The sequence below is a fragment of the Manihot esculenta genome, chromosome 9, assembly GCF_001659605.2.
Source record: "Manihot esculenta cultivar AM560-2 chromosome 9, M.esculenta_v8, whole genome shotgun sequence".
Taxonomy (NCBI): domain Eukaryota; kingdom Viridiplantae; phylum Streptophyta; class Magnoliopsida; order Malpighiales; family Euphorbiaceae; genus Manihot; species Manihot esculenta.
Window position 1 is genome coordinate 2,266,318 of NC_035169.2, and position 21,269 is coordinate 2,287,586.

The following is a 21,269-nucleotide window of genomic DNA, read 5'->3' on the forward strand; positions in this document are numbered from 1 at the left end:
TTTATTTGAAAAATTAATAAAAAAAATTACAAAATGTGGCGCATATAAACAATTCCCAATTTCCTTTTGTTATCCTTACCACTTTACCAGCAGGCAGAGAGCCTTCCTTTTCCGATTCTCTATTTCCTTTCCTCCTTCCCAATCTCCGATCCATCCCTAAAAACAACTGACCAGAGATCGATGATGATGATGATGAAGATGCCTTGGAGGAGGAAGAGCAGGAGCTTCCATCTTCAGCTACAAGGGGCAATTGGTACCATTCAATCTCCATTCCTATTCTCATTTACCAATTATTGCCATTCTTCTACTTCCACACTTGAAGATGCACGCTTCTTGACAAATAACTTCAAATCTGCTTCTCTTACCCACCTTGATGATGCCATTGCTTCCTTCAATCATGTAATTCATATGAATCCTCTTCCTTCTAGGGCTCAATTTAGTAGATTCTTATCTGCCCTTGTGAAAATGAAACAATATCACACTGTCTTTTCCATGTCCAAAACAATTGAATTGGTAGGAATCTCTCACGATGTTTATTCTATTAACATCTTAATTAATTGCTTCTGCCGTTTACATCTTGTGGATTTTGGCTTCTCTGTTTTCGGGAAGATGTTCAAATTCGGATTGGAGCCTACCACTGTGACATTTACTACCTTAATTAATGGGCTTTGTATGGAGAGTAAAATCGATAAAGCAGTGGAATTTTTTGATGATATGGTTGCACGTGGTTATCAACCTGATGTTCGTACTTACAGTACGATAATAAACGGAATGTGTAAATTTGGGAAAACAAATGTGGCTATTGGGCTACTAAAGGGAATGGCTGATAGAGGTTGTGAGCCAAATGTTGTGACATACAATGCAATCATTGACGCACTTTGCAAGGATGAGCTAGTTGGTGAGGCTTTAGAGCTCTTCTCTCAAATGAGGAATAAGGGCATTTCACCTGATGTCATCACTTACACTGGTTTAATTCACGGTGTTTGCAAATTAGGCCAAAAGAACCAAGCTTTGGCCTTGATGAATGAAATGGTGGAGCAGAACATATCACCTGATGTTTATACCTTCAATGTATTGATTGACGCTCTTTGTAAGGATGGAATGGTTTCAGAGGCTCAAAATACATTCAATGTAATGATTCAAAGAGGTGTAGAGCCTGATGTGGTCACCTACAATTCCTTAATTGATGGTCTTTGCATTTCAGACCAATTCAAGGAAGCTTTGGCCTTGTTGAAAGAAATGGTGGGGAGGAACATATCCCCTAGTGTTTTTACCTTCAATATATTGATCGACACTCTTTGTAAGAAAGGACTGGTTTCAAATGCACAGAAAATAATCAAGATAATGATTCAAAGAGGTGTGGAACCTGATGTTGTCACTTATAATTCATTGATGGATGGATATTGTCTGTGCAAGCAAATTGATAAGGCTAGAAAGGTATTTGATCTGATGGTGACCAATGAAATAGCTGACATTTTAGGCTACAACATTTTGATCAATGGATATTGTAAGTGCAAAATGATAGATGATGCAGAGGAACTTTTTGATGAAATGTCTCATAAAGGTTTAGTTCCTGATGTTGTTACTTATCATACTCTTATAAAGGGTATGTTTCAAGCAGGGAGGCCCCAAAATGCAAAAGAGCTTTTTAAGGATATGTGCTCTCATGGTCAACAGCCAGATATAGTAACCTTCTCAATTATGATTGATGGCTTGTGTAGACAGGGGAATCTCGATGAGGCACTCACACTATTGAAAGCAATGGAGAAAAGTCAGTTGAAGCCTAATGTTGTGATCTATAGCAATCTGATCAATGGTATGTGCAAAGTTGGGAAGATTAATGATGCCAAGGAACTTTTTTCTAGCCTTTTTGAAATTGGTTTACAACCTGATGTTTATGTATATAACGCAATTATGAAAGGACTCTGCCAACAAGGATTAATGGATGAAGCGTATAAGGTATTTAAAGACATGGAAAAGGTAGGATGTTTACCAGATAATTGTTGTTATAATATCATCATTCAAGGGTTTCTCAAGCATGAGGATTTACCAAAAGCATCTGAACTAATCAACGAAATGGTTGATAAGGGGTTCTTTGCTGATGCTGCTACCACAGAATTGGTAGTACATTTATCGCTGAATAATGATCTCATTCTAAGCAAACTACGAAATCGTTCTGAGGCTTCTAAAGGTGTGCAATGAGGGATTAGCAAATTAAAGTTGTTATATCTTGACCGTTCAAGGGTGTCTTGGAGAGAAACTTGGTAATTTGCCTTCTTCAAATGTAGTAGGTATGTAATTTAACTAACTTCTTTAAATTTCATTTTTAATTTCAATCAGCTATGATTCTCTTTCACAAAATGAAAATTTCTAACACCGTAAATTACCTGCAGCGGAAACCATGATATGTGTGTTCCTTTCGCTTGAACTCAGACATGGACTAGATCTCTTTGGATATAAGGTTGTTGATGACTGGAGGTCATAGTATAACACCCCTACCCGGTTATTTAATTAACCGAGCCGGAGATATCACATTTTATAACAGTTCTCTTTTTTTTTTTATTTACAAAATTAATTTAGTTAAGTGGCTAGTATTAAGCCACTTGTCTCTAAATTAAAATTTAATTTACCTTTTTTTTTAATTCTTATTCTTTTATTTATTTATTTATTTTTATTTTATTTATATATATGGTTTTTTAGGATGTTACACAGATTTCTAATGATCAGGTTGCTGGTAAACCCACCATCTTCCTTGCAATTTTTTTTGGGCTGGCACTACCAATTTTAGTCGTTGAGATTGTTGAATCATGTGATAGTAAATTAGTTACAATAGCTGTATATTAAGGAAAAATACATAGGAAATCATTTCTGTATGATATATCTTTATTATATAATAATAATACAATCAAGTATGATCATTTTGTCAATATGGTATATAACAAATATATTTTAGTGTTGGACCACCTATTGAGTTGTTTATATGGTGCATTTTGTGATACGTTTGTATGGTGTTATGAAGGCGAAACACATTGTTTCTTACTGTTTGAGAAAAGTTGGGCAAGAAAAGTTGCTTTGGTTGTTTCTTTTCTCCTTTCAGCTGTACATTAAGCGAGATTTTGTGTTTAGCACATTGTAAACCTTGTAATATACTCAATAAAATTTTCTTTGAGCTTTTGTTTATACATGGTATTTTTCTTTTTGCTTGCTGCGTAATTCTTGAAGTTTTTTTTTTTTTTCTTTATTCTGCATCCATGGCAAATGGAAGTGTTAGTTTTGTTAGAGAAGGTAGGGTTTGACAGGGTACATATTGAGAAGTAGGAAACCAATTGCAAATAATCAGATCCTTTGAGTCTTTAAAACTCGGATAATCCAGGTATGATCTTTATATCTGCACATTTAAATGGACTAAATTATTGGAGTTGGAGTATATCTATGACGCTTTAAGAGCAAAAGTAAAGTTAGGATTTGTAAATCGTAGTGTGCAAATTCCTCCTGTTGGCCCCACTGGTTTTGAGAAGTGGATTAGAGTTGATAGCATGGTGAGTTAGATTTTGAATTCCATCTCTAAGGATCTAGTGGAAGTTTTTTGTATGCATATAGTGCAAAGATGGGAGGAAATTAGAAGAAAGATTTAAGCGACTTATATACCAATTGAAGAAAGAATTAAGTAGTTTCAGTCAAGGATCTATATTAGTTGTTGTTTTCTTTACAAAATTGAAGAAACTATGGGATGCACTTGGTGTTTCAAAGCATCATTTAACTATTTGTGAATGTGGTGCTTTTGAAGTATAGCTTGAGAGAGAGAGAGAGAATTAATCAGTTGTAAAGCTTTTGTAAAGAGTTTCAGATAGAGTTTAAGATAGGTTATGTGACATTTGTAAAGCTTTTGGGCACATAGATACCCTGGTTGGTTTAAAAATTATAAGTAAAAGAAGATTGGCTTTAACAATGAAAATCAGACTTATGGAACCACTGAGGACCTTCGAAACTCACATGAGTTGTAGAGAGTGTATAGGATTTAAATGAAATTAAGGACTTTGTGAAATATATTTTTGATTCTAGGCAGGTTAGGAGGTGAAATGGATTTCTCTCGCTTTGCAGGTAACTCTATATATAACACAAGTATAATCTTGCAATATACTTAATAAAATTTTCTTAAATTAGTTGGAATGGATAATTTAGGTGAAATGGATTTTCATAACACAAGTATAAGAGTACAATTTTGTATATAATATTTTGTATTATATTAAAATCAAATTATAAATAAAATAACAATAAATGTTATATATGCTAAAAATATTATTAGTATCTTTTAAATTATAGATGTCTAAATATAACTTATTATTAAATTTTCATAGTTTTATGTAAAAGAAAAATATTGAAGTATTAAAACTTTAGTCATATCTTTCAAATTATAAATCACCAAATTTAATTTAAATTGAAAATTAATAATTTTAAATGAAATAAAAATATATTATATTAATTTTGCAATTGTTATTGTATTAGGATAATTTTTTTTTACGTATGATTTATATATAATTGGGTATAATAATTTTTTTTAATATATGTTATTGATAATTTGATTGAATATCGGATATTAGCAAATGAATAAAAAAGTTTTAAATATTTCGTTTATAATAATAAAATCAACTAAAATAATGTATTTTCTTTATTTTCTTAATTTTATTTTATTATGATCTTTCTAGATGACTTTGATTAAATATTTTCATATAATAATGTGATATTTTGATAATAAGAGACCAAATTTAATTTGTTATTTTAAATAATAATAATAATAATTGTTATTATTATATTATATATAAAAATTTAAAAATAATAGTAAAATATTGTTTAGTATTTGAAGTATACTAAAATTTCCACTTTAGTGCATGTATTTTGAATGTTCAGTCCTACAGATCATGTGAAAGTCAATATAATGAGAAACTTTAAAACCCGATGGTAATAGGAGAGAGAAGTAAGAGCATTTCCCTTTATTATCTTTGTCCATATAAAACACATCATCACCTGTCCAAAGAGACTGGGTCAGAATAATGTCAGAAAATATTCATTTTTATAGTGTTAAATTTGGTTGCACAAAAATAGGGTGGAGCTTTTAGAAATGGAGGAACACTTTTTTTTTTTGAGGACTAACTCAAGGCGGTGATATGGTGATTCATCTAACTTTGAGAAGGAGATATACCTTAACGTCAATCAGACTAAGAGTTCTGAGGTTTTTATGCTCTATTTCTGATTAGATTCGTAGGTTTCAAGAGAGATAATTTAGCTTCAGGAGGTTGTTTGTTTAGGGATTACATAGACAACTAGGATTTTTTTATCGCTTTTATCAAATTGCTAGTTTTAGTAATCACATACATTTTCTCTATTGCTAATAGTCATTTAAGACTTTAAAGACTTTTAGGTCAAATCGAGCTCTCAACTTTCAATTTTAGTCTAATAACTCTAAATTTAACGGTGTTAATTAACAGAGTCAAATAAATAAATAAATAAATAAAGTAAGTTTTTAAGAAATTAGAATATATAAAATCTAACAGCATCTCCTCTACCATCATCGTTTACTTACCCATCCAATCTCAAAACATTATTACTCAATATCTTTCAACTTGCATCTCTAGCGATGGGTGAGCAAGTATTCGGTTCAAACCGAAAAAATCGACCGAATCGAACCGATTTGAAAATTTAGTTCAGTTTTTTATACATTTCGGTTTGGTTCGGTTTTTAATTCCAGAAATTTCGGTTATTTCGATTCGGTTCGGTTTTGATTAGAAAAAAACTGAATGGATAGAAGATTGCAAAATTCAAAGCGACGTATGTTTAGAGTGAATATGTGAGATAGATGAATGAGTTGATAATAAATATATTTGTTATTCTAAACGAAATGAGATAGATAATTGTTGTTATAATATCATCATTCAAGGGTTTCTCAGGCATGAAGATTTACCAAAAGCATCAGAACTAATCAACGAAATGGTTGATAGGGGGTTCTCTGCTGATGATGCTACCACAGAATTGGTAGTACATTTATCGCGGAATAATGATCTCATTCTGAGGCTTTTAAAGGTGCGCAATGAGGGATCAGCAAACTAAAGTTGTTATATCTTGACCATTCAAGTGTGTCTTGGAGCGCAACTTGGTAATTACCTTTTTCAAATATAATAGATATGTAATTTAAATAACTTCTTCAAATATCATTTTTAATTTCAATCAGCTGTGATTCTCTTCCGCAAATGACCTGTGGTGGAAACCATGATATGTGTGTGCCTTTCGCTTGAATTCAGATATGGACTTGATCTCTTTGATATAAGATTGTTGAATAATGGAGGTCATGGATTACTAATGATCAAGTTGCTGGTAAACCCACCATCTCCTTTACAATTTTATTTTTGGCTGCTACTACAGTCTTAACTAGAGAGCTCAGTCCTAAAATTGAGTTGGGAACTAAAACTAATTGGTTCCATACTACAATGCTTAAGAATCTTTATCTATTTTTATTTTTGTGCTCAATGACCTTTTAAAATGCTATCATTTCTCTTGTAGGTACTTGCAAGGATATGATTACAACTTCACCTTTCTAACCATAAAGGGTATAAGCAATTCTTTTTTGCTTAATTATTATATTTTTAATAATAATGAAAATAATGATTATAAACCAGTGTGCTTTAATTGAGAATTGATTTAACAATTAGACTACACTATAAATGCCGGGTGCAGGATATACGGTCCCAAAGTATAAGGTAAGAGAATCACTACACATCTACAGCTGTTGGTTGGATGAAATGTCACTAAAATTATACACAACAGAAAATGTTATGGGAATTGAGGGAAAGGCAAACATCCTCTTTGTCACCTTTTTTTTTTTTTTTTTTTTTTCCTAGTCATCAAGTTGGGTATATATATATATATATATATATAGATCCTTAATTTCTTTTATTTTCTTTCAAGTAAAATTAGTGAAATCATTGCATTAGCATCTAATAATATGAAGTTCACAATCTTTTCCAATGAAATCAATTTTAATTCTCATTTGTTGCCTAAAAAGAATGGAGGCTTAGGCGTCAAAGATATCTCTCTTCAAATTCAAGCTCTTTGGAGATTTGAAAATCATAGGCATTTCTTCCCTTCAGAAAGACATTCGAATTGCGGCTATGCTACTTTCGATGAACTCTTCCTTCTCTCCTTTTAATCATATCAGATTTGCTTTTAAATTCTCCTTTAGCAGACTATTAAATTTAGCAGCTATGCCCCGTTATTATTTATAAATACTAATAATTACATTGTAAAATTTATATATTATATAAAAAATTTAATTGCCTATTTTCAATAATAATAATAATAATATATTATATAAAAAATTAATAAAGAGATAAAACAAAAATAACAATAAAATATTATTTAATTTGTGAAAATGTTAAATTTGGTTGTAGAGAAATTTAGTGGTTTAGTGGAGTTTTTGAAACCAAAGGAACATTTATATTTTTAGGAAGGCAAACTCAAAGCGGCAATAAAATGATTTATCTGCCTTTAAAGAGAGATAGATTAATGTTAGTTAGACTATGAATTTTACTAGAGATTCTTTTGCTCCACTTCTGATTAGATTGATAGAAAAAAGGAGAGATAGCTGGGTTTGTTCAGAAATTACGGAAACAACCGGTTACAAGATTTTGCAATTGCTTTTATCAAAATGTCAGTTTTAGAGCTACTCATACAAAATCAAATATAAAAGGAAGTTTCTTGTTAGTAATTAGATATATTTCTCTATGTTACAAAATCTCATTATCATACAATACATTATTAAGGAATATACTACTTGAATGGTTCAAGCAAGATAAGGCAACATGATAACTAAACCAAATTTCTGATATGTTAATGTTTAGAACCATATTTGGAATTGAATTTCAGTATAGTTCTCCATTTCAGTACAACCTCAATTTGATTTCAGTTTTTTTTTTTTTACTTTAATTTTAATTTCATTTCAGTTTAAATTTTAATTATTCACTCTTTCTCGTCCACTACAAAAATTTATTAAAATGAAAATAAAATTTACAAACAGATACAAATTCATTTATAAATGTTATAACTTCACGAAATCTTCATTAAAAACTGTTTAATAAATAGATTGAATGGTCCATGCAATTAATATGTTAATTGAATATTTAGCGGTACAAATTACTGAAAGTTAATATAATGAAAAATTCTAATACTCAAAATACCTATGGTTTTCTAATACTCAAAATACCTATGGTGCTTGGAAAGAGAAATAAGAGCATTTCCCTACTTTGTCCATATAAAACACATCATTATCTGTCCAAAGGGAGTGGGACAGAGCAATGAGAGAGAACATCCATTTCTTTGAAACTTTTAAATTTGGTTGCACAATGGAGCTTTTGGAATTAGAGGAACACTTGTATTTTGGAGGGCAAACTCAAAGCGGCAATACGATGATTCATCTGGCTTTGAGAAGGAGATATCTCAACATCAATTAGATTATATGAGCCCTACCAGAGGTTTTTATGTTCTACTATTAGATTGTAAAGAAGAGACAGTTTGGCTTCAAGAAGTGGTTTGTTTAGAGATCACGTAGACAACTAGTTATAGGGTTTTGTTATCGCTTTTCTCATACAAAATTAAATATAAAAGAAAACTTCTTGTTAATAATCACAAATGTTTTCTCTATGCTATAAAATTCCAGTATTATATATAATACATGATCAAGGAACATGCTACTTTAACGATTCAAGCGGGGTAGAGAGCAAAATGCTAGAAGGAAAAGCTATAGTGAAGGAAGTACATGCCCATAAAGATATAAACTTCTCCATATTTAGTTTAGTACTCTAGTTATAAATGTGACAAATGGAAAAGATTTGATTTTATTTTTCAAAATTTAAAATTTTGAATATAAATATAAATTAATGTAAATATTTAAATTATCATTCTACGAACCATTCTGCTTTCATTTAATTTTACAAACAGATTTTATGTTCGTTTACAAATCTAAACATATCCATTTAATTTTACTAGCGGATTGCTTATCCTTTTGCGAATTAGTTTGTATCTATTTAATTTTACAAACGGATTAAAATCTGTTTGCAAATCAATTTGTATTCATTTAATTTTACAAATTATATATTCCTTTGTGATACTTTTATATTCATTTAATTTTATAAATAAATTCTATGTTCATTTGTATTCATTTAATTTCATAAACAGATTATATAGTCATTTGCGAATTAGTTTGTATTTATTTAATTTTATAAACAGATTATGCATCTGTTTGTAAATCATTGTGTTCGTTTAATTTTATGAACGGATTTATTTGAGAATCAGTTGTATCGATTGAATTTTGCAAATAGATTATATATTCATTTGAAAATCAGTTTGTTTCCTTTAATTTTATAAACGAATCAAATATTCTTTTATGAAGCAATTTATATCTATTTAATTTTACAAATGGATTATATGTCCCTTAAGCGAATATATTAGTGTCTATTTAATTTACAAACAAATTATATATCTATTTGCAAATTAATTTGTATTTATTTAATTTTAAAATGGAGTGTTAATCTATTTACAAATCCATCTGTGTCAATTTATAAAATTTTTACAAATAAATTATACATTTGTTTATAAATCAATTTGTGATGAGTTGCAAAACTTACCATTTTTTTCATATTAAATTCCAGAATTTTATTATGATTTTGATGTAAAAAATTGATTTTTATTTGGAATTTGATTTTGAACAGATTTTGAGCTAAAAATGAGAAAAAGAACCAAAAGAGACTGTTTTTAGAGTTTTTTTTCTGCAAGGTACAGCCTTGCTCAAGACTGTAATTCAAGCCAACAAATAGATTCCAGGATTACTGTTTTAACTGTACAGAATTTAAAACTGTTTTAAATAGATACAAATATAATCAGATCAGAATTAGAATAAGAATTATTATAAGAGTATATTTATTTTACTTTTTCTTTTAAATTATGAATAATTATTTTTTTATTTGGAAAAAACTATTTAAAGGTTGTTCTAGATGTAGAATTTATCATCTCTTCTCATCATATCCTCTCTTTTTTCGGTTCCTTCTTGGCCGAATTCTTCATCTTCTTCTTTTATTTTTTTGCAATTTTATTATTACATGTAGAGATTAAACTCTTTTATTCAGTTAAAAGTTAATCAAATTGAAGTTAATTTAAAATTGTGAGATTATGTTCTTAATTTCTGTTTATCTTATTTTTATTTTTAATTAATTTCTTTTTTTTTTAGGAATACCACCTCCATGGTTGTCCTTTTAAAATTCAAAAGGGCTATTGAATCTCCTAGGAAGATAATTTATTGTTATTTAATCCAAGTAAGTTTAATTGAGTTAATATAAGTAGCAATTAGCATATTTTTTATGTTAAGTAATTAATTGATTTGGTTTAAATAATTTGCTTGTTATTATTGACCAAATTTGAATTATTCTCTCGGTTAATTAATTAAATCTGCAAAGTTAATGGAATTATTAATTAACTACAAATTAATTTAAGCATTATGCGGATTAATTTAGGAAGAATCGGTGAGATTCGTTTGTTTGAACATTATAATCAATAACTATCTTTTTAATCAATAATGAACTGTAAACCTTTTAATTTTGATTACCTTCAACTGAATTTTAATTTGATTATTTATTTCACCATTTTAATTGCCTTATTTTCTTCTTTTAAGTTTTTTTTTTAAATCAATTTCTCCAATAATGATTTTATTCTTTTCTTTTTTTATTTTAAACTATTCTTTTATCCTTCTTGTCATCTAATTTAAATAAAATTAAGGTATATGTATATCGATATTCATTCATCTTATTTGTAGATTTTTTTTTTAAAATTAAATAAAAGGAAATCAATTTTAATTTCAACGCGTGTTTGTATCCATTAAATTTTACAAATGGATTTTATACTTGTTTACGAATCCGTTTGCGTTTATTTAATTTTATAAACATACTATATATCCATTTATAAATCAAATTGTGTTTATTTAATTTTATAAATGTATCAATCGGTTTGCGAATACATTTATGTCTAATGTTAAATATGTGAAAAAAAAATATATCAATTCTATATTTAATCTTTATGTTAATTTACATTTTAATCAAATTTATTTATTTTTTTAATTTTAATTTAATACTTGATGAGTTGCAAAACTCGCTATTTTTCATATTAAATGTAATACCCGACTAGAGTCCGGCATCGGAATTCCTGTAGTCCGGTGGAATTTCTGGTGTCGGAAGTATCTAGAAGGGTAATACATGTGTTTTTAAGATGTTTTAAGTGTTTTTAATGTTTTAAAGTGTTAAAAGGATTGAGTTTTTGAAAGAAAAGCAACAAGGGAGAAATGCACAAGTTCGGCCGCCAAAGGTCACTTTCGGCCGCCGAATCCTGCATGGTTTTGGATGCACGTCTGGCCGCCGAAGGTGGTCTGGCCAGCCACCTATAAAAGGCGCCAAGTCGGTGGAAGCAGGATATTTTGTTTCCATCTTCAGCCAGAGGTGACTCCAAACCCTTCCTAAGTTGACTTTCATGTTTTCCTTCAAATCATTCCAAATTTTTAAGAGTTTTGGTGATTTTTGAAGGTTTTAAGCAAAAAGAGCAAAGTTTGAAGTTTGGAGCTTTGAGAGAGGATTTCTCCATAACTCCACGATAGGATCCTTCATCCTCAAGTTTTAAGGAGGTAAGTGAAGATCCAGAACCTCTTTTCATGATTTTGAAGGTTTTATGAAGTTTGTATGGGTAGTATGCATGTTTAGGTTTAGAGGAGGGTTTTGTTGATCTTTGATGTTCAAACATGTTAAGTGTTGTTTGATGATGTTTGTTTGGGGTTTTAGGTTAGTTTTGGACCCCTTTGTGCATATATATGTGTATATGCTAGTTGGGAGTAGTTGATATGCATGTTGTAGGTTTTTGGGCAAAGTTTGCATGAAGCAGAGCAAGGTTCTGCCCTTCGGGCAAAGCCAGGTTCGGCCGCCGAAGGAAGGTTCGGCCGCCGAACCCCTTGAGGAGGCAGTTTCGGCTGCCAAAGCTTGCCCCCGAAAGCTAGGCTTTCGTTTTAGAAAAGGACTTTCGGCTTCCGAAAGAGGGAGTTCGGCCGCCGAAAGTGTGTGAGTTTCGTCTCTGGACGAGACTTTCAGCCGCCGAAGGTGCCGCCGAACATGCATGAGTTTCGTCTCTGGAGGGGGGTTTCGGCCGCCGAACCAGCCACCGAAAGTGCCCTGTCCAGTTTTCTTTTGCATGTTTTATGTGATTGTTTTAAGATCTTTTAGAGGGGTTTTGGGGAGTTTCTTAGAGTCGTTCTTATGATAGTTTGATCCCTCATATAAGTCCACCTGTGTAGGAACGGACCAGAGGAATCAGAGTGGTCAACAGTGAGCACAGTTCAGAACCTGCAAGTTAGTACAAGAGTCAGCCAAAGGTGAGTGGAACTAAACTCTATGACTTTTTTCACTACTGTTCATGACATGATTCATGCATCACGATGTACTTAGGATGTATGCATTAGAGATCACGAATATGATGCATTTGTTTGATCTGTGACATGAAGGAATGGACATTGCACGGATTCGATAACCCTGTAGTTGTGTGTACTGAAGTCCCGCGAGCCTTAGGGCCGGGCATAATGATGTGTGTACTGAAGTCCCGCGAGCCTTAGGGCCGGGCATAAGGATGTGTGTACTGAAGACCCGCGAGCCTTCGGGCCGGGCAAAGCTTGCATGATAGGGTTTTCGATTCTGTCCGTTCCATGCAGTGATTACTTGTGTAATGATGCATTCCATGAGAGCATGTTTTATTCTCCACTCACTGGGCTAGTTGAGCTCACCCCTCTCCCCTCATCCCAGCATTGCAGGTTTCGGTCATCAGAATACAGAGAGCGAGGGTAGAAAGACTGAAGAGATATGTAATAGCTAGTGTGGACATGAATTGTAAAGAGATAGTATATGATGTACAGTGTATAGATTGTGCTGACCATTATATAAGATGTTAGCTTTTGTATACATGATCATTTTGTATAAATGCTTTATGTTATATAATGAAAATCAGGTTTAACAGTTTATGTCCTGCTTAGAGCAGAGATGAGAACCCTAACAGAGTATGCACAGGTTAAACCTTGGATAAAAAGAAAGTTTTAAATTTTTACAGAATATGTATGATCATGTATGAGTTTCCACAGGTACACAGACAGTATAGCAGGCTTACTACGGGTCCCGGCGGCATTAAGCCGATCTGGATCCTAGTGCTGGTAGCAGTTCGGTTTTCGGGCTGTTAATTTCATTTTATTATGATTTTGATATAAGCAATTGATTTTTACTTAAATTTTAATTTTGGACAGATTTTGAAATGAAAATAAAAAAATAAATAAAAAAATATTGTTTTAGAGATTTTTCTGACTATTAAGGTACAGCCTTACCTAAAATTATAATTCAAGCTCGATGGATAAATTTTTGCCGGCTATAGAGAGTTCAAAACTGTTTGGAGATAGATGCAAATATAATCAGATTAGGATTAATATAAGAGTTATGAGTAGTAGATTTATTTTACTTTTTTTTTAAAATTATGAATAATTATTTTTTTGTTTGAGAAAAGTTTATATAAAGACTGCTTTAGAAGTAGATCTCTCATCTCTTCTCCTCTTCTTCACACCCTCTTTTCGGTTTCTCTTGAGCGGAGTGCTCCTTCTCCTTCTTTTATTTTCTGCAATTTTATTATAACTCTTAGAGGGTAGACTCCTTCATTCAGTTGAACGTTAATCAAGTTGATGTTTAATTAAGTTGTGAGATTTTGTTCTTAATTTCTGTTTATCTCAATTTTTTTTTCAATTCATTTCTATTTTCGAGTAACACCACCTTCATTATTGTCTTTTAAAAATTTAAGAGGTCTATTAAATCTCTTAGGAAGACAACGTATTACTAATTAACCCAAATAAATATGAAATTATTTAATTGTGTTAATACAAATAGCAATTACCATATTTCTTTATGTCAAAAAACTAATTGATTTGGTTTAAATAATTCGCTTGCTATTATTGATTAAATTTGAGTTTTTCTTTTATGAAAATGTGTTAATTAATTAAATCTATACAAATAATTAATTAATTAGAAATTAATTTATTTTTAAAAAATAATAAGTGGAATTTGCTTATTTAAACACTATAATCAAATAATGGACAATCGAGTGAATATCTTTTTAATTAATGATCGGCTATAAATCTACTAATTTTAATTACTTACGACTGAATTTTAATTTAATTATTTATTTTATCATTTTAATTACAGTATTTTATTTTTTCTTTAATTTATTTTTAAAATCAACTTCTATCATAACAATTTTATTATTTTCTCTATTATTTCAAATAATTCTTTTTTACTCACTTTTTCATAAATATTAAACAATTTTAAAATATGTGTGAAATGCACTTATTTAACTGCAAAATCTTTTAAATTAAAAAAAATTAATTTTAAATTAACGAATTCAACTAATTAAATTTTAAATTTTAATTTCTATTCCATTTATATACGTTTAAATTAATCATTAAATTTTAAATTTTATAAATTCACCCTCTAGTTTAACCTTTAATATTTATAAACTTAAACTTATTATTAAAATTTTATCTCAATCTTTTCAATTGTAATTAAATTTATTTATTTATAAATTAATTTTTAATTAAAAACACATAAAAAATAAATAATGAAAAACTGGAGAAACCTCAATTACCTTCCATCACCCATAAATTCTGAAGTTTTATCGCATGCACAGCCCTTATAACTTCCATTTCAATCATTAAGATTAAGATTTCTGAAACATAATAAGGTTAAGATTTTTACAAATTTTAATCAATTATGTATTTATTTCAACATATTTTAATCGATTTTTTTTAATTAGTTAAATTTTCTTGTGAAATATTAATTAATTTTTTTCAGTGAAATTGTTAATGGTTTTTTAATTTAAAAGAAATTTTAACTTTAATTTTAATTTTAAAAAATTAAAAGAAAGCTAGGTCCAAAACGTCCTATGTACTGTTTATGCAGTTTAACCACTTATCCATCATCCTTCTCTATCGACTTCCCAGAAACCATAACCCATCCCCGCTCTACACTGTTATAAGGTACAGTTATAATAATTTAATATTATAATAATATAAAAGAATAAATTTAATTTGTTATTAAATAATATTTTTATACAACTAGTAATGCATTCCTTTACCAGCTGGCAGAGAGCCTTCCTTTTCCGATTCTCTGTTTCCTTTCCTCATTCCCAATCTCCGATCCATCCCTAAAAGCAACTGACGAGAGATCGATGATGATGAAGATGCCTTGGAGGAGGAAGAGCAGGAGCTTCCATCTTCAGCTACAAGGGGCATTTGGTACCATTCAATCTCCATTCCTATTCTTATTTACCAATTATTGCCATTCTTCTACTTCCACACTTGAAGATGCACATTTCTTCACAAATAACTTCAAATCTGCTTCTTTTACCCGCCTTGATGATGCCATTGCTTCCTTTAATCATGTAATTCATAAGCATCCTCTGCCTTCTAGGGTTCATTTTAATAGATTCTTATCTGCCCTCGTGAAAATTAAACAATATCACACTGTCCTTTCCATGTCCAAAACAATTGAATTGCTAGGAATCTCTCACGATCTTTATTCTCTTAACATCTTAATTAATTGCTTCTGCCGCTTACACCTTGTGGATTTTGGCTTCTCTGTTTTTGGTAAGATGCTCAAATTCGGATTGGAGCCTGACGTTGTCACGTTTAATACCTTAATTAATGGGCTTTCTATAGAGAGTAAAATGGACAAAGCATTGGAATTTTTCGATGATATGGTTGCACGTGGTTATCAACCTAATGTTCGTACTTACAGTGTGATAATAAACGCATTGTGTAAATTTGGGAAAACAAATGTGGCTATCGGGCTACTAAAGGGAATGGCTGATAGAGGTTTTGAGCCAAATGTTGTGACATACGGAGCAATCATTGACGCCCTTTGCAAGGATGAGCTAGTTGGTGAGGCTTTAGAGCTCTTCTCTCAAATGAGGAATAAGGGCATTTCACCTAATGTCATCACTTACAATAGTTTAATTCATGGTGTTTGCAAATTAGGCCAAAAGAACCAAGCTTTGGCCTTGATGAATGAAATGGTGGAGCAAAACATATTACCAGATGTTTATACCTTCAGTGTATTGATTGATGCTCTTTGTAAGGATGGAATGGTTTCAGAGGCTCAAAATACATTCAATGTAATGATTCAAAGAGGTGTAGAGCCTAATGTGGTCACCTACAGTTCCTTAATTGATGGTCTTTGCATTTCAGACCAATTCAAGGAAGCTTTGGCCTTGTTGAAAGAAATGGTGGGGAGGAACATATCCCCTAATGTTTTTACCTTCAATATATTGATCGACACTCTTTGTAAGAAAGGAATGGTTTCAAATGCAGAGAATATAATCAAAATAATGATTCAAAGAGGTGTGGAACCTACTGTTGTCACTTATAGTTCATTGATGGATGGATATTGTCTGTGCAACCATATGGATAAAGCTAAAAAGTTATTTGATCTAATGGTGACCAATGAAATAGCTAACATTTTTAGCTACACCATTTTGATCAATGGATATTGTAAGTACAAAATGATAGATGATGCAAAGGATGTTTTTGTTGAAATGTCTCATAAAGGTTTAGTTCCTGATGTTGTTACTTATTCTACTCTTATAGAGGGTATGTTTCAAGCAGGGAGGCCCCAAACTGCACAGGAGCTCTTTAAGAATATGTGCTCTCATGGTCAACAGCCAAATATAGTAACCTTCTCAATTATGATTAATGGCTTGTGTAGGCAGGGGAATCTGGATGAAGCACTTACCCTATTGAAAGAAATGGAGGAAAGTCAGTTGAAGCCTGATCTTGTGACCTATTGCATTCTGATCAATGGTATGTGCAAAGTTGGGAAGATTAATGATGCCAAGGAACTTTTTTCTAGTCTTTTTGAAATTGGTTTACAACCTGATGTTTATGTATATAATGCAATTATGAAAGGACTCTGCCAACAAGGATTAATGGACGAAGCGTATAAGATTTTTAGAGACATGGAAAAGGGAGGATGTTTACCGAATAATTTTTCTTATAATATCATCATTCAAGGGTTTCTCAGGCATGAGGATTTACCAAAAGCATCAGAACTAATCAACGAAATGGTTGATAAGGGGTTCTCTGCTGATGATGCTACCACAGAATTGGTAGTACATTTGTCGCAGAATAATGATCTCATTCTAAGCAAACTACGAAATCGTTCTGAGGCTTCTAAAGCTGTGCAATGAGGGATCAGCAAACTAAAGTTATATCTTGACCATTCAATGGTGTCTTGGAGAGAAACTTGGTAATTACCTTCTTGAAATGTAGTAGATATGTAATTTAACTAACTTCAAATTTCATTTTTAATTTCAATCAGCTGTGATTCTCTTCCACAAAACGAAAATTTCTAACACTGTAAATTACCTGCTGTGGAAACCATGATATGTGTGTGTGCCTTTCGCTTGAACTCAGACATGGACTAGATCTCTTTGGATATAAGATTGTTGATGAATGGAGGTCATAGATTTCTAATGATCAAGTTGCTGGTAAACCCACCATCTTCCTTACAATTTTTTTTTGGGCTGCTACTACAGCCTTAATTCGAGAGCTTAGTCCTAAAAATGAGTTGAGAGCTAAAACTAATTGATTTCATGCTATAATGCTTAAGAATCTTTATCTATTTTACTTTTGTGCTCAATGACCTTTTAAAATGCTATCATTTTTCAGTAAACATGCTGCATTAGGACAATAACTTGGAGATTTTATCATATATTTTGATAGATACTAGTAAGAATGCAGGTGTTAAATCAGTGAACTAGCAGGTGTTAACACCTGCTTTCTGTATCATTTTACCAAAGCTACTCATGCCTGTTTCCGTCCATTAGAATTTAACACCTACTAGTTTATCATATACATGCATTACTTGTAATAAGTTTATGCTCCCAAAATGGTTTCTATTTATTGCTAGTTTATTACTTGTAGTAAGTTTATGCTCAAAATAATTTCTATTTATTGCTCCTTGAGTTAATACTTATAACTTGAACTAGAGTTAATACTTACTCCTTGAGTGCAAGTTTTAACACCTACTTGTTGAGTTTAAGTATTAATTTGAGTTTTTGCAACAGGTACATCTGAGCTTGAGCATGGTGCAGTATCTCTTCCACCAGTCCACCGGGTCTTTTCCCGCATGCCTGAGATGAAGATGGATTAGATGAGCAAATCGAGGATTTTTGTTGATTACTTGTTGTATACATTTTGGGGTACTATTTATTTTGACATTTACTATAAAAATATACTTTTAATTATACATTTTTTATGGTTGTACTAGATTATTTATGTTCAATTTTAAGTTCAAAAGACTTTGCTTTTAATTATAATTGAATACATTAGATTTGTGGTTGATTTGTGTTATATTATGCATTTAATAGTTTGGGTTTGTGATATTTGTAATTATTTTGGATTTGGTTAAATAAAAATTGCAAACGAAAATGCAATTGAAAATCTGGTTCAAATTTCGTGAGGGGTGTAAAGAAGCAACATTGAGTCACTTTGCTTTGTAGATGATTTGTTTTTGTTTTGTCATGGGACTAGGAATTTGGTCTGTGGGCTTGGAGAGGCCTTAAAGTTGAGGAGGTTTTAGGATTGCAAGTAAATGAGTCTAAGAGCTGTGTTTATCTTGCAAAAGTGCTAGAGGAGATGAAGCAACAAACTCATGTAAATTATCTAGTTATGTAAATTATCTCGATAAGTAGGCTGAGTTTAAATAAATTTCTATGTATATTTTTATGAGCCAACTTAAATTTTTTAAAATTCAACTCTACATTACACTTTTCAAACTTGTAAATATTCGGATCATTAAAATTTAAAAATTTATTGTTTGTGAGTTAATTTTTATATATATTTATTTAACTAAAATTATTTAGTTTTAAACTTAGAGTTAATCGTTAAAAAAATTATATACTTTTGATTTTATTGTAATTATACCACATATATATATATATATTTGTTCAATTAAACTCTGACATTTTAAAATTGTTTCAAGTACACCCAACTAACTGTTACTTATGTCATTAAAAAACTAACCGTTACTTATGCCATTGAAAAACTAATGGAAATGTTCTGTCACTAGCCATATTGCATACCACGTCAGTAAAGTTTATAATTAATCGTAACAAAGCTCTATATTTTATTTTTATTACAATTTTATCCTATATTTTTATTTTTTGCCAATTAAACTCAATCTTTTTAATATATGACTAAATGCACCCTACCATTACTAGTTGGAAACTTATAAAATTATAAACAATCCTTACTTACAAAATTACACAAATTAAAAGTATATTTATAAAATTATAAATAAATATTTTATTACATTTACAAACGGATTGTATCGTATATAATTTAGCAAGCAATGTCCATAAATGGACATGTTTAAATTACAAATGGAATTAGCCTTTTGTATGGTTAATGGATTTATAAATGAATAAATTATTTAAATTTTAAATAAATTTTATAAATAGATAAACGGTTTGAATTACAAATAAATTTTATATCAGACGTTTATATCATAAATATATTTATAAATAAAAGGACTATTTTACATCACAAATAAATTTATAAACGGATTATCGGTTTGTATATCAAATTATTTTATTTATAAATGAGAGAATATATGATAAAAAATTTTATTTTTCATTTAAAAAATATTACATATGAGATTTACATAAATGGATTTTCAATCGTAAATTAAATTACAAATGAAAGTGCATAATTTTCAACCAGATTTTTCCATGTGTAAATTAATTTTATTTTTAGTGGCAAGTCTAATAAGAATGTTGAACAAATACAGTGATAAAAGTTGGGATCTTTTTAATAGGATTTGAACAATATAAATAAATATAAAGGCTGGGGGAGAAATAATAGGATTGCAAAAAATATATAAGATCATTTATTATTATGAAAATAAATGAATAATTTTATTTAACGTTTATTCGCTAATAAAAATTAAATAATTCAATATATTTTATAAAATTCTAATAATGTGATATGAAAATATATACAATAATTTAATATTATACTAAAAAGGAATTCTTTTTATTTAAATTAATTAAATTAATCAATATTTTGAATAAATTTCAACTTATAAAATTATAGTAAAAAAATAAGAATTCTAATATAGGAATAAAACTACTTCTACATTATTTATATAGGAATAATATTAATAAATTAAACTAATATTATGTTTTTAATGGAATAAAATAAAATGATATAAAATATTAATGTTGAAATTCTAATAAATTTTTAAAGTTAGTTTGCAGTAAAATTAATATAATAAACTTAATTTAATTAATTAAATAATAATTTTAATTGATTAAAATATATATACATAAAAAATTCATGTGATTAGTTAAAAAATAATAATTTTAATTGAATGAAATATAAAAGTTTAATGTAATCAATTTTAATTAAGGGTCAACTATATTTATAAATTTATTATATTAATGAATAATTAAATTTGATTAATTTAAAATTATTAATAATAATGATAATTTATATAAAAAAATCACGATATACATAACGAGTTAAATATAAAAAATTAATATATATAAATGTGAAAATAATAGATGGAATAATAGAATTTTCAATAATAAACATAGTAAAATTTGATAATTAAAATTAGCTATTTATTTTGATTTGTTGAAAGAAATAAAAAAAAATTATTATTATCTAAAATATTTAATTTAATTGGTTAAAATTATTTTTCTTTTATTATAAAATCTATTTTATGAAATACATATCTACATCACATCTACGGTCACAAATTTTTTTGAGACTATTATATTTTTTATATTCTTTTTTGATATATATATATATATATATAATATTTTTTAGTATTTTTTGTTTGAAAATTCATAGAAAAAAAAAAGCTACTGTAAACGTAATTATTAATTGCGTGATTTTTAAATTTAATTATTTATTTTTCATCCTTATATTTTAATTGCGTGATTATTAAATTATTAACAATATATAACGAAAAGTAATGGGAGATAAAAAATATTCTCATATAAATTAAACTCTCAAGATATATATTTTTTGTAAGGTATTTTGATTTTAATTTTTTTATTATTTATCTTATTATATAAAATTAAATAATATAAATTTAATTTTT

The 21,269-nt window shown here is 29.4% G+C and overlaps 1 protein-coding gene and 1 long non-coding RNA gene across 2 annotated transcripts in view; both read left to right on the forward strand.

Moving 5' to 3' along the window:
* The first annotated feature begins 259 nt into the window (after window positions 1-259).
* LOC110607986 (pentatricopeptide repeat-containing protein At5g55840) overlaps window positions 260-21,269 on the forward strand; it is a 106,789-nt gene continuing 85,779 nt past the window's right edge. The window contains exon 1 of the mRNA XM_043959806.1: window positions 260-936. Coding sequence (XP_043815741.1) covers window positions 409-936 — 528 coding nt within the window. The 5' untranslated portion in view covers window positions 260-408. The remainder of the gene's footprint in view (window positions 937-21,269) is intronic.
* LOC122724538 lies at window positions 17,412-18,482 on the forward strand. Its single transcript, XR_006351992.1, has 2 exons — window positions 17,412-17,646; window positions 18,226-18,482. It is a non-coding gene; the product is annotated as an uncharacterized LOC122724538 (long non-coding RNA).